General features: G+C 37.9%; 2 protein-coding genes across 6 annotated transcripts in view; one reads left to right on the top strand and one right to left on the bottom strand.

Moving 5' to 3' along the window:
• AKAP7 (A-kinase anchoring protein 7) overlaps positions 1 to 19,282 on the bottom strand; it is an 87,380-nt gene that overhangs the window by 41,713 nt on the left and 26,385 nt on the right. For 2 of the 3 annotated variants that reach the window (XM_017829049.1, XM_017829056.1), the window contains exons 6-7: positions 17,994 to 18,106; positions 6,713 to 6,857 (exon numbers count right to left, since the gene is read on the bottom strand). In XM_017829049.1, coding sequence (XP_017684538.1) covers positions 6,713 to 6,857; positions 17,994 to 18,106 — 258 coding nt within the window. Of the gene's footprint in view, positions 1 to 4,497; positions 5,249 to 6,712; positions 6,858 to 17,993; positions 18,107 to 19,282 lie in introns of those variants that run through there. The other variant, XM_017829063.1, reaches the window with a different exon arrangement.
• MSH5 (mutS homolog 5) lies at positions 10,194 to 17,122 on the top strand. Of its 3 annotated transcripts, none has more exons than XM_017829029.1 (3): positions 10,194 to 10,320; positions 11,144 to 13,629; positions 15,739 to 17,120. In XM_017829029.1, the coding sequence occupies exon 2, from the start codon at positions 11,200 to 11,202 to the stop codon at positions 13,624 to 13,626; it is 2,427 nt and encodes an 808-aa protein (XP_017684518.1). In that variant the 5' UTR covers positions 10,194 to 10,320; positions 11,144 to 11,199; the 3' UTR covers positions 13,627 to 13,629; positions 15,739 to 17,120. The 3 variants fall into 3 exon arrangements, with proteins under 3 accessions (XP_017684518.1, XP_017684507.1, XP_017684524.1); XM_017829018.1 differs by having other exon boundaries at positions 15,734 to 17,120; XM_017829035.1 differs by having other exon boundaries at positions 10,226 to 10,320; positions 11,199 to 13,629; positions 15,734 to 17,122.

Below are 19,282 nucleotides of genomic sequence, written 5' to 3'. Positions count from 1 at the left end.
AGACTCCTCACAGAATCTGCAGAAGAGCCGAAATCAATTACAGTAAATCAAACATACCTTCTATTTGATGTTAAGACTATACAACAAATATGTCTCAAGAAAAATAACTTGCTAGCTAGGAAGATGTTAAGAATAAAAATTAATTATATTTACTGATATATTCAATGAAAGAATATTACATATTTCATTTATTCCTCACCTAGGTGGTCTGTTTACCATTTTGTTAATATATTGAAATTAATGCTTTGCATATTCTCAATGTAACTTTAATATATTAAATTTAGAAACAAATGTTGTTTGGACACCAAAGTCTGCTGAGGAAAATGTCTTTAAATCACAAATACTTAAGACACAAAAAAGCTGCCGGATATTATTAAATTGTATTTTATAGCATACTATGTTATGTTGTAAAAAATCAATTCTGTCTTTTTCATATACTCTACTGAATTTTCAGTCATGAATCACAGTCTTTCTGATGTCAAATAGGTTTTTGTGCTTTTCTGTTAGATTTACTTCATCAGTTTTATTCTATTGTTTGAACAGATTTTTGAAAACCATTTTAGAAAATGTTATTTTCACTTATTTTCAACTACTGATAACAGCTCTGGCACAAAACCAGATCACTACTTCAAATACTTTTTTGTTGATAAAAAAAAGGAAAATAGTCTTTCAAACAGAATTACATTTTGGTATTTTACAAAGAGAATAGCAAAAATTACGCTGTACAACAAAGCAAATTTCATAATCAAATACAATAAATAAATCTCATAATCACAGAAAGTGATGAAAAGGTTTTTTACTTACTTTCAGGATTAGTAGATGAATGATTGAATTCTAAACATCATGTTCTTGTCTTTGAAGCTCCCTGTCACTTTCTAATGAAGTTTGTCACACATTTGCCAACATTAAAGCTCAAACATTAGACTTTGCCTCAGAACGATGAAATATTATTCTGAAATTAAAATTCTCACTTTCAAATCACATTGGTTACTTCCCTCTCAATCAGCCTCTTCTCCTTATCCACAACAGTATGAATCCATAGAGCTTTTAAGTTATAACTGATATTATGAAATTAATATAAAATGCTATCTCATTATGAAAAATGCTATACTAATGGTCAAGGTTTCAGTCGCAGAAAATTACCAAATGCAGAACCAACTGCCCAGTGTAGCAATACACAGATGAAATATATTGCTGTTATATTCTCATTAAAGAATCGAAAAATATTTGATGTGTGTAAGAAACCACAAATCACTGCTTTCTAGTCACTGTCCATAAAGAGCATGGTTTTTAGGTTAATAACCAAAATGTGAGTTTTTCTCTGCCATGTTTAAAAGAACCATTTCTATAAGTCAATATTCTACCACATGACTGTTGAGAAATAGTGCTTTAGGGAAAGACTTCTCTGATTAGCACACAATACCTGTTGCTTTTTATGTGGGTAAAGACTTACTAAGCATACTGCATGCACAAAATTGAAGGAGTTCTGGATAAACTCAACACAAACAGTGAATTAATTACTAATTTCAAAGGTTAAGAAATAGCCCCTGGGAAACTGCCCAGAACATTTTTATCCAGAAGCAATATGACTGCTATTAATTAAAATTTAGAAGGAGTGCCACAGATACGCAACAAACTCAAAAACAGTTATTCACAACCTAATAGGGTGGAGAAAGTAGAAGTTAGGCTACAAATAGACTATTAAAAAGTGAAAGAAACAGACCTATGGGTATTTTGAAATTACAGAAAAGGAAGGGCACATAACAGATAAAATCAAAGAACGATTCATTATTTTAGAAGAAGTGATCCATTTCATACAATTAAGAAGGAAGGTAAAAAGAAACCAACACACAATATGTGTAATTTTGCAGGATGTAGAATCTGGACAATTAAAACAGGAGAACTATTGGTTACTTTTGCTCTTTCCAGTGTGAGAAAATATTCAATTGCTATATGAATAAAATCAATCATATTTAGGTCAAACCATCTGTAGATGGAGAAGCAGGAGAGCACCTAAAGGAAACAAATGCCAGTCTTTTTTTCAGTTAAGCTAGTGTCCAATTCAAAAAGATTTCAGACAAACTGGGAAAACTTCATATTGCATTCTGTATTTGAACCCTCTTCTTCCTTGATGATGAAGATGAAATACTACTGTATTTTTTGCTTAACACTGTAAGTGCATTTTTATAAAGAGCAAACTGAGGGATGTTGACAATCTATCCAACTATCAGTTGGTTTCCAATTCTTTTATTTTCAGTCTTCTGTTTCTTCTCAGTATTATTTGGGGTTCATAGAGTAACGTTATCTATTTTCTGTTTCACATGCAGATGAGTCTCTTCTCCTGTTCTTCTTTCTTCTGTAATTCTTTCTTCCGTAATTCTTTCTTTCCTGTGGGTATTTCCAAACCTATTGCTGACAAACTTATCTTCAGTCTGTAGAGTTCATATACAAGGTACCACAAGAAGCATCTTGTTCTTTCTTTGAGACATGGGTGTTGAGCAGCTGCCTGGCTAACATCGTAAAATGTAATGTGGAAGCATAAATGGCACCACAAAATCCTAATTAAGTTTATTAAACTAAAATGTTACTTAAATGTTTCAAATAGCCTAACACCAGCAATTGCAAGAATTACTTTTTTTTGTAACATGTTCTGTTCATAAAGTTATTGATCTCCTTCAGACACTTAAAGATTGCAAATATAATGTATCTTTTTGCTATTTAGTTGAAAATTTTATCTTCGTATATATATAATTAGCAAGAAAGCTAATTAACAATATTAACAACTGTTCAAGCAGTGTATCTTAGACTCACGTTTGCCTATCATACACATTTTTTAGATCCTGATTGTCTTAGACACACATTTTAGGATGGGAAGAATGACTTTCTGCAGGTGTCTCCCATCTTAGAGAGACTGCAGAGTAACCTGGTGACAAGGTCAGACTAGACACCAAACTTGTGGAAAGTTCCACTGAAAAGTTAATTGACCCTCTAATGTTCTGCAACTTCAAAAGGCATTTGTTTGAGGTATTATTTGAGCAGCAAGAAGTATTAGCTTTTACCTCACTATTATGCTTTTATCCAGATAAAACAGATGTTTGTAGTCTGATATGTCATTTTCCATACTGCTACTGCTAGATTGCAAGGATTAAGGGGGCTTGCAATAGTACTTTAACCTGCAGCTTGGGCCACATTCCAGGTATATGAATTCTGACTGTGCAGAAAGTAAGAGTACCTGCTGGGTGGTTTCCACCAAGGAACAGACTTCTTCAGAGATAGCATAGGGGAAGTCTTCTAACAAGCCACCCAGGAGAAACATCACAGAAAACAGCTTGGCATGTGACAACTTTCTTTAATGTGTATACAATCTCATTTTACATTATATTACAATACACAAATTTTCTTTGAAACAAGTCTACAAAAATCTTCATTAATGGATTCTGAAAATATTTAAGTGAGATACTTAATGCTAAAGGCATATTTGACATATTGACATAATACCATGCCCTATTATTCAGGTGAAGGAGTATATATTGAGAAGCTCAACTCATTCCAGCATTCAATAGTCTTCTTTGAGATTTGAGGTGACATACGACAACTGCCATGAGGTAGGTAGTCTGGAGAAGGACACTGTTGGCTTGCTGTTTTGTTTGCTTTAAACAGTAAACTGAACTCTACTTCGAGTGTGAAGCTTCAACGTTACCCTTACTGTGACATCAATTTTTAACTCCTGAATACATACCCTGTGGGGCTGGCACACAGATGAAGAGAAAACTTCTGGTTCAGATGTAGGCTCTGCTGAAGATAGTGGATGCTGCTACGTAACATACTGTAAAAGCCTGATTGCCTGCTGTGCATATTGATGCAGTTCAGCAGGTGTTTTACTTGTGCCTTTATTCATATCAATCTCTTTTGGTTCCCATATTTTTAAATATGCTTTTAAAATGTGCAGCTGATATGTGCTGTGGCACTTATTAGCCAGATAATATGCTGAGTTGGAAGGGACCCATCAGGATCATCAAGTCCAACTCCTGGCCCTACACAGGACATCCCAAGAATCACCCCTTGTGCCTGAGAGTGTTTTTCAAACACTTCTTGAACAGGCTTGGTGCTGTAACCACTTCCCTGTTCCAGGAGCCTATTCCAGTGCTCAACCGCCCTCTGGCTGAAAAACCTTTTTCTAATATCCAAACTAAACCTCACCTGACACAACTTCATACTGTCTACAGAGTGAAGAGATCAGTACCTGCCCCTCTGCTTCTCCTCATTACACTGTAGACTGCAAAAAGGCCTCCCTTCAGTCTCCTCCAGGCTGAACAGACCAAGTGACCTCAGGTGCTCCTAATATGGCTTCCCCTCCAGACTCTTCACCATCCTCACTGTCCTCTTTTGGACACTCTCTAATAGCTTAGTATCTTTCTTATATTGTGGTGCCCAAAACTGCACACAATATTTAAGGTGAGGCCACACCAGTGCAGAGCAGAGCGGGACAATCACCTCCCTCAACCAGCTGGCGATGCTTTGCCTGATGCCCCCCAGGACATGGTTGGCCCTCCTGGCTGCCAGGCCACAGTAGTATGCAAGTCTTTGTTGTGTATGGATTTTTAACATTAATTCTAACCCCATTTTAGATCTTTTCATCTTATTAGATGAATAACATTCAAGTCTGACCAAACTCTAGATAAAAAGAAGTCAATTCTGTTTCTGTATTTTCTGTGCACTTCAAGGAAAGAAGATAATTGCTTGAGTGCATGTACATGTAGAAAGAACTAGACCGGGATAGAGTGTTTTGTCTGTATTAAGTAATTTTCAAATGTCACTATTTCTAATGTATTGATAGAACTGCATTAACTCCCTCCTGTATTTATTTTTATGTCCTAGCTACCTAAAGTTACTAAAAAACTCTATTCAGATCACATTTTAAAACACTTTAAAATTTATTTTTCAAAATTCATTAAAATTTTATGTTCTTCTTTGAAATGAAAAAACAAGTCATTTAAACTCTGTTTCAATAACGCTGTTTTCCTTCATTTGTTTGCTTAAAAAAAATATATATTGACATGTACAAAACCAAAAAATTAAATGCATGTATTTCACCAAGATGCATCTAAGTCCATGAAAAAATGAGGATAATAATAGTGCATTTTCTTAGTCTGATATCAGTGAAGAACGTCCATTCAAATACTATGTCTAGGAGAAAGCCAGATGTAGTGCTCATGTAAAAATAATTCAAAGGAGAGTTCTGTTTGGACTGTGAAAATGACACATAAATTCTTTACGCACTGTCATACCAGGACTGAATCAAAGCCAAACAAACATGTGATTCTTGCTTTGAATACTAGTTGATTGACTGATGGTATAAACCATTTAATGGGACTCACATTCAAAAGACTTCTGAAAGACTGTCCCATTTTAGCATTCTGAGATGTCAGTAACAGAACAAGTTCAAGAAGAGAGATTTAAACAAATGTTTGGGAAATAACACTGTCAATATTTACAAACTGTACTGCTAAAAAGCCTTTTTTTTTGTAATGAGTTATTTAGCAAATTCCTTAATCAGATACATATTCTAAAATACTCTGAGGTATATTTGTGAATAACAGTCTCAATTTCACCAAAATAAAAATTTTATATCATGTTAAATGATCTTATAATTTCTCTTTCTCTTAAGCATTTGGATGCACATAGATAATATTTAAATCTACAAATGTACAGAAGACATTATATATATAGTTATATATACAAATATAAACATAACTATGAGACATGCATAACACAAGGTAATAAATAAGATAGATAGATATGTATAAAAATATCTCACTTTCATTTTGACTGATCTGGATTTTGCAATAGTTTTGTCACATCCTACACCTTTTTCTGCTGTACTTCTTTTGATTTGTTTTTTAACAGTCTATTTAAGCTAAATAAAGATGACCCTAAGTGCAAACAAAAACATTGACAGTAATTAGCATTTTTGAGACACCTGACATGTTTAAAGTATTGTGCCAGTATTTAATTACAAGTCCTCAAAACAATCCTCCAAACCAGTAAGCATTTCCACCAGCAATGCTGCAGCTCAAGGGAAAAAGTTACCACAGGGGAGAAACCAAATTATCACCAAAGCCCTACACACAGTCCTGGAAGCAGCACTAACTTTTAACAGTGGTATTTCTGTTCAGATAAAGCAGGAGAACACAACTGTGATTTCTAGTATTGTAATAATCTAGCAAGGTGTCACAATGTTTAAATGTACAATATTTAAAGTCTTAGAGTTATTACCAAATCTGTGGTAACACTGACATTTTCTCTGTATACGAATATAGTCCAAGTAAGGTCACATCTCTGCGAAATCAGACATTTCACTTAGCTTTAATCATCTGTTACTGTGTCTAATCTAACTTAGTCACGCAACTCATCTTTAAATTCAACAGAGAGATGAGCAGCTCTGGAGAGTGATACATCTCACTAATCTTAAACACTCATTTTAGGATGAGAAATGGAATGGGATTCTGGGGATGGATAATTGAAAATAAACTTTAGCTGTCAGCGAGAATTACTGCACAGAGTTCCTGCAGAGCCAGGGCTGAGGGACAGATTTCTGTCAAACTCCATGGAAATTACAGGAATCGCCTAATGTACACTCCAAAATATAGAAGTTTTTCATGCATATAACTCAGAGACACAATTGATAAGACAAAAATGAAGATGTACTTACCAAAAACAATAGAGGACTCACAGTAGTAGTAACCATTTGGTTGCTTTTTTTTCAACATGGAACAAAGATCAAAGCGGTGCAAGATTTCATCTCCAAAATAATGGCTTTTGAAATCTTCATACAGGTTGGAGTCAATTTTTTTCACCTTTAAAAAGCAACATAAAATTCAATTAGGCATTCTACTAAAAGGCTGAAATTTCATAGTTGATTCTTATAGTTTTCATTTTAATCGGAATTATAGTTAGGATGGAAAACCACTTCAAGATGCAAAAAGAATACAGAAACAACAATGTGCCAAATCTCCTGTTTCAGGTAAGCACTGTCTGTTGCAGAACTTAAACAATGAAATAAAAGTGTAATTATTCCTCCTTTTTATCACTTCTTCAGTCCTGTAGGAAACAAATAGACATACACAATGCTACAACTGCTTTAATTTCCAATAGTTTGCAACAGTGTTCATGGAACATGTCACTGGGTATTATTTCTGCTGTCATCACTGGGCATGCTACTACAAGGAAGCATCTCAAATGTATGTCAAGGGCAGTTTTCTGAGTCTTTAAAATCACCACACAGGAAAATGTGGTTGTATTCTACCAGCACTAGACTTTTTTAACTCAATAAATCTAAAAACTTACCATAATTTATAATATTGGAATCATGCAGTTTCACATATATGAAGTATAACATATTAAATTTTCTATTAGGCTGTTTTCAGAAAACATAATTTCAGTAGTTATTTTAAGAGTTTAGGAGTGTGAATTCCTTTGCATCTTCAATTAAAATATATGATCTCTGTAGAAATTTGCTATTTTCTCCTTCAATCTACCTCACAATAATGCTGTTTGCTATTTAGGTATCATTACTATATGCTACAGGATGTTAGTAGGGATGGTACCTCCAGTATCTTCTGTCCAGGGCTCCCTACTGCCTTGCTGCTGGAGCCCAGTCCAGTGTCCCGGAGCCCCAGAGTCTTGATGGATGTACCTGCTGCTTTCACCTCTCAGAGATACACATACATTCTCAAAGGACATAGGCATGGCTGGCTACATGGCATGCCACTGCCCTCAACAGCACCCACATACAGGGCTCACAGGAGACACAGGTGCAGGTAGCCCCTGGCAGAGACAGAAGGTCAACAGTGTAGGCACACACATGGCCCTCTCCATGCTCACATGCACATTTGTGCATCCCCAAAGCACGACCATGGTCCCTCTGTCCACCTGGCACCCCTGCCCAAATCGCAGGCCTCTTACTGACCCCACACGTCCCCCACTTGCTGTCTGGTCCAGCTTGAGGACAGCTCCTCACACACACAGTTTGGGGAGGATACAGATATTTGCCTCCAGCCGTCAGCTGCTCAGCTCATCAGACAAGCATGCCCACCAGCCTTATTTTAAACAGACTGGCCCCTTTTGCAGCCAATTCTGTCCACTCCTCTTTTGTTCTTCCCCTGCACCTCCCACATCCCCCATCCATTTGCACAGTACAACCAAGCCCCCCTCCCAACATCTCAGACCCTCAGCTTTACATTCCCAACAGCTGCAAAGTCCCAGTTTGCCTGTAGTTTCTTGACAGGCCCTTAGTTAGTATGACTGACAAGGTTTGCTTCTTGGATTTGTGTGTTAAGTTTAACAGGTTTGTGTCTCTGTATATTTTGCTTCTGTTTGCCTCCTTTCTCTTACCATCTCATTTGACAAGGTCCTCAATCCTACTGCAATGAACATCCCCACACTCCAAATGTCTTTATTAGTCTGTGGGGCTGACCAGCTTTGGCTCTTGTTACTACTTCCCTTATCATTCGTTGGTCAGGTTTGGGTCTCTGTATGTGTTTCTTAGGGCCTCCTCCTTTTCTTATTATCCCCTTCTGCACTGAAAAGGTCCCTCCTCACCAGACACCCTGAAAGGAGTATACACTGTCTCCTTCCTCACTATAACATTAAACTGTATGCATTTATCTGAGCATTACATTCATGCATTTCTTGTGGTGTTTCATTTAAAGTTACACATATGCAAGACAGGCTTAGAGTTGGTATGTCTACTGACCTTTTACTTAGGTACAAAATTACTGGCTTCAGAAGGACTTTGCTTCCATAAGTACCCGCACATCTGGTTCTCTGAAGTCTAGAGACTTTTGGTCCCCATAATTTTACTTTAGTGAAGGTCAGAAATGACTATTTCCTTAATCTCTGAAATTATGACATCTAGTGGTGGATGTTTTTCATTTCAGGAACATGATCTCCTTGGAAGACTACATTCATTCCATCCTCACTATCACTATTTGAAATTTGATTTCTATGGCTAGATTAGTCCTTATGTACTAAACTTATTTTCAAATTAAATCATCATTCCTTGCTTTTTGGCTGACAGTTCTTTGAAATCCAGTCAGACATCAATTAGTAATAAAAAAGACCTTTTCAGCCAGGAGAACACTTGTCAAAATATGAAGCCTTGAGTACTTCTGGAATGAAATGAGGAAAAGATAAAAATCGCAACTTCACGCTCCAATAGAAAAATAACATTTACAAGAGGTAGGGATGTTGCTTGTCAAAGGCAGATTGGTAAGGTATGAATCAAATGTTGAATGCTCAGGAATTGAGTTGTGCTTGTGATGCACTACTGAAATGTATTTGGAAAAGCAGCCATGGCAAAACTATGATATTTTTAGTAACTGGAGCAATTGCTAGAGTGCTGCCTGTGTGATGTGAAAGGATGAAACAAAGCAGGTGCATGGGAAGGGCATGGCTCATTTCTTAACTGAAAGGGTCTGGAGCAGTAGAGATGAAAGAGAAAAGTTGTTACCACGTGGGAATAGTATAGATGCTGATTACAGAGATAAACCATAATGAGGGGGGTGAGAAACGAGTGCTTGAGAGGCCATTTTGAAGTGTTTGGTGCTGGGAGGGCAGGAGAAAGACATCTGCCTCTTGAAGGAAGAACTGTAATGGATGGATGATGCCTGTAAAGGGACATGGCTGTGTAACGTGGGCCTAGAGAGGCATGGCATGAGGACCTCCTGCAGGCCTGGCAGCGCACCAGCGACACAGCCTTTGGTACCCCTGCCATGTCTGTTAACTCTGCCTATGCCTCCCCTGTGTGCACACCACGAAGGTGCAGCCTGCTGTCCCCAGCCTGCAGTGAAACCCCAGTCCCCGTGGCTGCTCCCAACAGGCAGTCTGAGCCAGGGGCTGGAACCAGGTGTGGGACCAGGGGGAAAGAGGGCTCAAGTGGTGATGGACCTTAACACAGATGCAAGCAGCCTCGAGTCCCATGTACGAGACCGCAAACGCAGCACGCCGCTAGGCTGCTTCCACCCAGCCGGAAGGCCGCGTGCAATTGAGGGTCTGTTCCCGCGGGCCCGGAGGACTCTGCCAGGACAGGCCCGTCATGTGCGGCGGGGCGGCGGCGGGCTGACGGGGCGGTGGGGCGGTGGCCCGGCTCCGGGGGCGGGCTCGGCCATCCTGAGGGGGCCGGCTCGGCCATCCTGAGGGGGCCCGGCGGCAGGGGGAGCCTGAGCGCGGGGAGAGACAGAGGAAGGGGGTCAGGAGAACACTTCTGGGCTACAAGGAGAGGCAGCAGCCCAGACGAGCTGCCCGCCTGTGGTGAGGGGGGTGAGTAGAGGGGGAAGAGGTGAGAGAGGGTTGCAAGTGGGGTGGTGACAGGGGATTAATATGGCTGATCCCTTATGTACTTGTATAGAAAATGGTGCTGTGTGATAGTACTACATAAATACTGGGCTGGGACCCTGAAATGATGGCCAGGTTATGGGCTGCACTGCTGTGAGGAGCTGAGGTCAGCACATGCGTGTCTCACATACCTCTGAGGGAGGATGATTCTGTACATGGATATATACATGCCCATGTACATGACTGTATTTATGGGTATTTGGGCATATATAATGGCCAGTCTTCGCGAGCGAAGATTTGGGAAAGGTCATTAACCCTTCGAGCCTGCGCAGTGGATTTTTTAGGTGAGACACAGCTTGCGCTGAACTGAGCCCACCCTTTAATCCTGAGGTTCATCTGCCGGGGCCAAGCAAACTTGGACAGTGGCAGTGAGGTCCCCAGGACGTAGGTTTGTTTAGAGTGACCTTAGATGGATTGCCTTACAGGGCTGACGAGCTCCATCTGCTCTGGTGGTCTAGTGGTTAGAGTGCAGGACTCTCACCGCTGCAACCCGGGTTCAATTCCCAGCCCCCCGGGCAGATGGGCATATATACATACTTTAAAAAAATAAAGAATGCAAAGAAAAACTGTAAATCCAGCATTGCTGGTAGTTTGCTCTGTTACACCTTGCTTGGAAGCAGATGGCAGCTGTATCTTTTCAGATGCTGGCTGCATCTTTCCACTTGAACATTTATTGTTAATGACTGGTAGATTCTTAGTTTCTCCAGAGTTGGAAGAGTGAGTGTTAACCTCCTCTTGTCAATTACAGTTGCTTCTCAGGACCTTTTGGATGAGTTGTAAAGAAAAATATCTCTCTCCAACAGAATGAGTGCCACATCAGCCACAAGCCATGCCTTGCTTGGGCCCGAGCAAGAGGACCAAGAGGGCTCTGAGACATACATGTCTGTTTTGTGGTATGCAGGGCAGCTGGCAATTACTTATTATGATACAGAAGATTGCTCAGTCTACTTCATGCCTGAGATACCTGATAATGAAGACCTCAAGCTACTGCAAAAAGTGACTGGGGAACTTAATCCTCAATGCATAGTGACCAGTGCAAAACAGGACCAGAATATTGCCAAATTCCTGACCAACCTAACAGCTACTGCTGGTGATAAAGACATTGGAAAACCAGAAATTGTCCTGTTTCCTAATGTAGATTTTGGTCTAGAAGTCAGCAAGCAAAGGATCCTATCTAGGCAATTTCCATTTATCCCATCTCATATGACTGCAACAGAGAAAATTCTCTACTTGTCCTCAGTCATCCCTTTTGAAAGCCCACTCATGATACGAGCCTTAGGGGGCCTCCTTAAGTTTCTAGACAGGAGAAGGGTTGGAGTTGAGCTTGAAGACAGCAGTATAGCAGTTCCTATTTTGGCCTTTAAAAAATTTGTGCTGTCAGATACTGTGAATATGGACCAAGACACTTACTGTGTCCTGCAGATATTTAAAAGTGATATCCATCCTTCTGTGTACAAGCTGTCCAGTGGACTAAAAGAAGGATTCAGCTTATATGGAATTTTAAACCGCTGCAGATGCAAATGGGGAGAAAAACTTCTGAAGCTGTGGCTCACTCGACCTACTCGGAACTTGACAGAGCTGAACAAACGGCTAGATGTTATCAGCTTCTTCCTGATGGCTCAGAACCATGAAATAGTCCTCACTCTTCAAAACTGCCTCAAGAATATTAAAAATGTGTCTCTTATTCTAAAAAGAATGACTCTTTCCAACACAAAAGTTAGTGACTGGCAAGCACTCTATAAAACAGCATACAATGCACTGTGCCTTAGAGACACGTGTCGTTCTCTGCCCAACACTATTGAACTTTTTCAGACTATTTCACGTGTCTTCACTGATGATCTGCACTACATTGCTAATCTAATCAGCAAAGTGGTAGACTTTGAAGGCAGCCTCTCAGAGAACCGCTTCACTGTTAGACCCAATGTGGATGCCACTATTGATGAGAAGAAACGAAAGCTGATGGGATTGTCAGACTTTCTTACAGAAGTGGCACGAAAAGAACTGGAGACTTTGGATGATCATATTCCTTCCTGTTGTGTGATCTACATTCCTTTGATTGGGTTCCTTCTCTCCATTCCACGGCTACCAGATATGGTGGAAAAGAGTGACTTTGAAATTGAAGGCCTGGACTTCATGTTCTTGTCAAACGATAAACTGCACTACAGAAGTGCTCGGACTAAGGAGCTAGACAGCCTGCTGGGTGACTTGCACTGTGAGATCAGAGACCAGGAAACACTTATCATGCACCAGCTGCAGACAAAGATCTTGGAGAAGTCTGAAGTACTTAACAGTGTGATTGAGTACACTGCACACCTAGATGTGCTCCTAGCTTTGGCAGCGATGGCCCGGGAGAATGGCTACTGCCGACCTCACTTTACTCACCGCCACGGCTTCCACATCAAGGATGGAAGACATCCACTCATGGAACTATGTGCAAAGACTTTCGTGGCCAATCCTGTGAACAGTGGTGAGGCTACCAGACGAATAAAGATCATCACAGGGCCCAACTCATCTGGAAAGAGTGTTTACTTAAAGCAAGTAGGTCTTATAGTATTTATGGCTCTAATTGGCAGTTATGTCCCTGCAGCAGAGGCAGAGATTGGAGTAATTGATGCCATTTACACAAGAATCCACAGTAGGGAATCGGTTTCTGTAGGGCTCTCCACTTTCATGATTGATCTTAACCAGGTTGCAAAGGCCGTAAACAATGCCACAGAGAGGTCCCTGGTACTTATTGATGAGTTTGGTAAAGGGACAAACACACTGGATGGCCTGTCCCTTCTGGCTGCTGTCCTGAGGTACTGGATCAGACAAGGAACACAGTGTCCACAGGTCTTTGTCTCCACTAATTTTCACAGTTTAATGCAGCTAGAACTCCTGCCTGACACACCTCTTCTGCAGTATCTGACCATGGAGACCCACCAGGATGGAGATGAGTTGATATTTTTCTATCAGATCAAAGACGGCGTTTCCACTGTTAGTCATGCTGCCAACATTGCAGCATTAGCAGGAATGCCAGCCAAAATTATTGAAAGAGGAGTGGAAATATCAGAACTGATTCGCAATGGAAAACCTATCAAATGTCTTGATCATCCTTCAAAAGGAGATCGGGTGGAAAAATGCAAGTCTCTTGTAGAAAAGTTTCTTTGCTTAGACCTTGATGATCCCCATGTGGACTTGGAAGAGTTCCTGAGTAAGGAGGTGCTACCTTCTGCAGCCTCAGTCCTGTAATGGGTATGTGTAAATGCATAGATTGCATCTTATCCACTATGTTCAGTAGGAAAGTTTGGTAATTTAAAGAATGCTTACTGTAACATAACACCTCACAGTACATTTAGCTTTTAACAAACCGTCTATAGTTAAAGCCTTCCTTCTTCTTCTTGTTTAAAGCAAGTGCTTCAATATGGTGTACCATATGAGTGTAGAAAGAAGGAAAGAAGAGAATTTAAGAACCTCTTTCAGCTCTTGGGTCACCCAGTTTGTGCATTTTTTGTCCCTGTTGTTAGAACCACAGATTAAAAAAATATACTGTAGAAAAATCACAACACATTTCTACTGGTCTTAGAAGACTGTGAAAGCAAAATGCTTATTGTTTTGTATTGTGCTAAAGCCATTTTAGGATCAGCATCAAAGATTCCAAATAAGTATGTGCCTCAGATGCTTGTATTAGCAAGTAACAGTTGTCACAACACAAACCACTGACAAAGAGGCTGATAAATGGAAATACAGAGGGATTTAACGAACTCTGTGGTTTTTCTTATACCATCATTTCTGTCCAAAATGCCAGAGATCTCAGCAATTATTATAAAAAGAATGCTGGAAGTCAGAATCACCAGGAACTGAGAAGTGCTTTGGTTTTCCTGAGAATCACTCTCTTCTCTAAGGTCCTGTATGATACAACTATGTGTCTATGCCACATGGATATAAATAAAATCAAAATTATAAATCTAGGAATGTAAGAGAGAAAATCACATTTTCTATTCCGTTTTTAAGTATTAAGTAAAACTTAACATTAGAGGTATAATATCAGAAAGGAGGATTCCCTTTCACTTCTCTTGTCATGCAGAGGATCTTTATTGAACACAGTATTGAATGTATGCATATGCAGGAAAAATACATTAACAAATTAATGGCCCAAGAGCCGTATCTAAGTACTATCAAAGTAATAACCTTTCCTGCAGCAAGGTGCTTGAGATTCCTCATGTAAATAAGACAGAAGAGACATTAGATAGCTTATTGTCTGCCAAAACTTGCTCTAACTGCTTATATTATGGCTAATAAACACATCAGCAGACACACAGCTATATGGGATTTCAAGAAGACAAAAATAATAATGTCACATAAACTACGAGAAAATTTACATGACAAAAAATTAATTCCCTTCATAATTATCAGTATTAAACGTGTTATCAGGTATGTCTACCTGAAGATAGCAAAAAGATGAATGTGAGAACACATCAAAAATTTTTGAAGTTGGAGACACTGCTTTGAGTTTGTTTCAGTGTGTAATTTCCTCCTCGGTAATGAAGGAAACTATTATTATTACTACAAAATAAGCACCTTATGTTATATCTGTATGAAACTGGAGAGTGACAAAAGTTTAACACAATTTACTTTAAAAAATACAATAGTAAATTACTGAATCATGCATTTAATGCTGTTTCCAGTGCAATCATAATAATACTGTCTGCAAAATAATATCTAGCATCTCGATGATGTTACCATTGAAGTTGAATGGTAACAGTGAATCAGGCCTTGTAGAATGCTCACAAGTGTTTTCTCACTAATATATTCTCTTTTACTATCTGTACATCCAGCATTCTAAAAATATACCATAGAAAATAAGATAATATACTAAAGATTCATAAATTATATTTTTGGCATTTTTTGTTGTCAGCCACTGTCTAGGCTAAGTATATACTCTGTACTAATTAAGCAGATGCCATCAGACTAATTTAGCTGTCAGTCATCTTCTACTTATGAAATTCATTTAACAGTATTTGCAGTTCTGGCAGCAGTAAATATCAAAGCACCTCCCAGCATCATACAGCATTTATGAAGTGTGCCTCACAGCACACCCTGAAACAAACAGGAGTCTGAACAAATGAAAAACAGAGGGGTTGTGACTGACCTGCAGCAACTTAACAGGCAAGTGAGGGAAGCAGAAATAGAAATGTTATGTTCAAGTGCAAAACTCCAGTTACTTCTTTCACTGTGTTTCATTAGGTTCTTTGCATAGAAGATAATGATACTAACCCAAGATTCTTATCATTCAAATAATTCTGGAAATAGCTAAACATGTGCAAGTAAATTATATCTCTTTATCTCCTTCCACAAGGACAGCTAGAAGCACAAGGATTTTGGGAAGTTTTCAGTGGCGCATCTGATCTCAGGAACGTCCAACTAAGCATGAAGAATGGGTTGCTCCCTCTTCTGAGTAGGTAGATAAGTCCTTTAATCTAAGAAGCTGAGAGGGGTACAGTAAACCATATAGCTCTTCTCTAATGAACTTTATTTCACGCTTTTATCCTTTATTAATACCTGTTTCCAAGTTTTTTGCATTTACCATTTTTAGCTTAATGCTGTGCCTTCAAAGTGAAAAGCTTATTTCTTGAGATCTTTCCTAGTTCTGAATTCTCAAACTCCTTGTTTTGTAAATATATTTTTAACTCTGGGGAAGTTAAAATCTTTTCAGAGTAAATGCATTTCAAACTGCCTAAAGCTATATTACGGTTTAAAAAAAAGATTTTTTTTTTCCCCCCAAAAGATAAATTTGGTGGAATTTAGATGTCATTGTGAGGAGAGTGACCTAAAAGAATATTGCCTCAAATAAGGAAACTTACATTTAAAAATTAATATAGTTATAAAGCTATAGCTGAGAACTGTACTGAACCACTTTACTACTGTTTGGTCTTTCATATGCTTTCACATGTAATTTTCATTCATTCTCCCTTCCTTGCTTTTCATATTCTTGTATGATCTCAAAATGCAACTAGACATTGTATTAAAACGTACTGTGAAATAATCATTCCTTTTACGTTTCGTATTTGTATTTACCGCTTTCAGTAAAGGCACGAAACTATCTAACTAAACGCATGTACACAATGAAACAAAAAATTATAGTAAAGATTAATGCTTATGCCTGACACTGAATCGACAGAGAAAAATTTACAGATTTTTAATACACAGTATCTTTCTATACAGTATATCTTTAGAATACCATATGCGTTATCCAGCATTATAGAGGGCTAAGGAAGATGATTTGGAATGACATTGACCTGGTTCTGTCAGCAGCAGTGAATATCATAACACAGAAAGTAGGCATCCTGGCTAATATTTCATGGAAGGTAGATAAATACAAATGAAACAAAGAACCAGCCAAAAAACAACCAGAAAACAGAATGGCAAAAACCCCACCCTGATTGTTTTAGATGTTAAAACCAAACAGTTAAATTACTGAACAGCTGATATTCTAGAAGAGCTGTGGATTTTTAAAATGCGTGTTTTTAAAAAACTGTTAATACAAGCAAAAGCTGATGTGAGCTCACAAATTTAATATCTATAATATGCCTGCATCCATATCTATAACATCCACCTGCATCCTGTGGATAAGTCCTTATTTCTGTTTTAGAGCAAGTATGTGTGCCCTTGAAATTTCTTATGTATCTGAAATCTCACTGCCTTCTGCCTACTGATTTCAGAATACTACTTAATTAAAATGTGCACCTTCAGCATTTTTAGATATTTCTAATTAAATTTTAAAGTATTTTTCTTTAATGCCCAGTATTAAGGAAAAAATCAACTTAAAATATTAACATTATGTAATTTAATTCCAATTTAAAATATTTTTTCTGAAAATTATTTTCCTAGACAATGTTAAAGGATCACATAAAACATTCTATACAAGGTCAACAAAAAAAATTTATGGAGACGTACCTTATGTTAGATAATACAATACAGTATTACAGTTAAATTAGTATGCAATAAAAATAGGTCCACTAGTATTGCTTCTATATATTCTTATGACAGTTATAACCTACTTTCATGTATTTCTGTAATTTGTCCAAAAAACCCTAATAAATAGGCAAGAAATAACTGCCTGCAAGAGAGAATATAGAAGATGGGTTTCCTCGCTACTCTGAAATTCACCAAAGCATATTCAGTAGAGGGAACTGACAGTCTGCCTATTATGCATAATCCAAATAGAAATTTCACTTTTTACTTGCTTGTTTTCTCCTATACAGAAACAAAACTTTGCAAACAAACAGCATGCGTATACAAACTACACCCTAATTAGAGTTCTGTAATTTTTAACAAGTACTTTCAGCCTTTGGTCTTGCCTAATTTCACAACAGAAAACAGACTGTGATATTAATGTACTGAGAATATCAAGAGTGGTAACTTACAGTACAGGACTAATGTTTATATAGTAGATGCACTACATTATTTTTATTAAATAAAATAAATATTTTTAAAGTCTTACCTCTTCAGCTGGTTACAAAGTAGAGGGTATGATGCTACAGCCTAAGCAGCACCTTTGTGCGTCTCCAAATTAAACTTTCTAGATTGCTGCTGATCTACATGAAATGTGAGCTCACCTGCTTACGTAGCTCCATTGATTTTGACAACTTCATGAAGGTCAGATGTGGTTTAAAAGCTCTTTCTTCTCCTGCCAAGATCCCCTTTTCTTGAAATATCTTCTTCATAGCCTCTGAGGGGGGGAGAAGAGTGTAGAGGTACAAAGATATCACCTAATAGAATGCTTAAAAATGTGCTTTCAACTGTAATTTGAGTCACAGTTGCTTCACATGGAAGAAACAAGACGATGAGTACTGAAGGCAGGAAGATTTCTAATTAACTTCAAAGGTACATATTTTTTCAAAGGTATATATTATTTCATGTGAAAATGGTCTTACATTTGCAGTTAATGCAGGTCACAAATTTGGCTTTACTAAAATAAAAGCAATTAGAAAGCTGTCCATTTTTTTGGTCCAAAAGCGCTGTCTGTTTTTGCTATCAAAATAAGAATTCAACATTAGCCTTGTTCAAGAATTGCTCTCACTAAAGTTTTGGAAACTTTACAAAAACTCTAAGTATGTGACAGAATTGTCTTTCTTCAAAAACACTATTCTGTATTTGGGTAATCTCCCACTCAGACCAAAGGAAATTTGAAAGTAAAAGCTCTAAGTGTGGCCCTGGATTTACATGCCAGAATTGGAAAACATTTCAGGTATGCTGATGATTTTTTATTTGGGTTTTTAAGCTTCACTGTTGCCTTCTAAACTAATTTCCTATTTTTAATGTACACTTTGATCTGTCTACAGTCCAAGCCAAAGCAGCTCTACAACACTGACCTACTTTATTTCCCAATTTATCTGCCCAATATAATGTTTAATTTCTTGGAAATAAATTTCAGTATAACTCTTGAATTATGTTCCATGTTGCCTTTAGCTAAAATTTCTGTAACAATTTTGAAAACAGGTTTAGATAAAATTGATTAAACCTGTGACAAAAATAATACCGTTAAGTAGAATATTTCTATTACTGAAATGAGAAAAACTGAAAAAAAAATTTTTTTCTTTGCAAATACAACTTCCAATTTTTCACTTGCTGTAGGTCTAGCTGACTCATACTATCAAACTGAAATTAAAATGGGAAAAAATAATCCTATCACATAAATTTAATCAAAGCCTACCATAACTGTGTATTTTCATTTAAGTGTATTATTTTTGGGCTTGATAGTTCAACAGTGCTTTATTCTCCCACCTGACAGAAACAGCATTACACTGGGAAGTGAACAGCACAGCTGGCTTAAAAAATAAATAGGGAAGGTCCAAGGAAGAAGAATATAGGCATATAAAGCTATCTAGCATAAGTCTGCCAGTTC

The sequence above is a fragment of the Lepidothrix coronata genome, unplaced genomic scaffold (genome assembly GCF_001604755.1).
Source record: "Lepidothrix coronata isolate B3197 unplaced genomic scaffold, Lepidothrix_coronata-1.0 Scaffold5, whole genome shotgun sequence".
Classification (NCBI taxonomy): domain Eukaryota; kingdom Metazoa; phylum Chordata; class Aves; order Passeriformes; family Pipridae; genus Lepidothrix; species Lepidothrix coronata.
The sequence above is the reverse complement of the archived record's forward strand: the minus strand, read 5'-3'. Positions and strand labels throughout refer to the sequence as shown.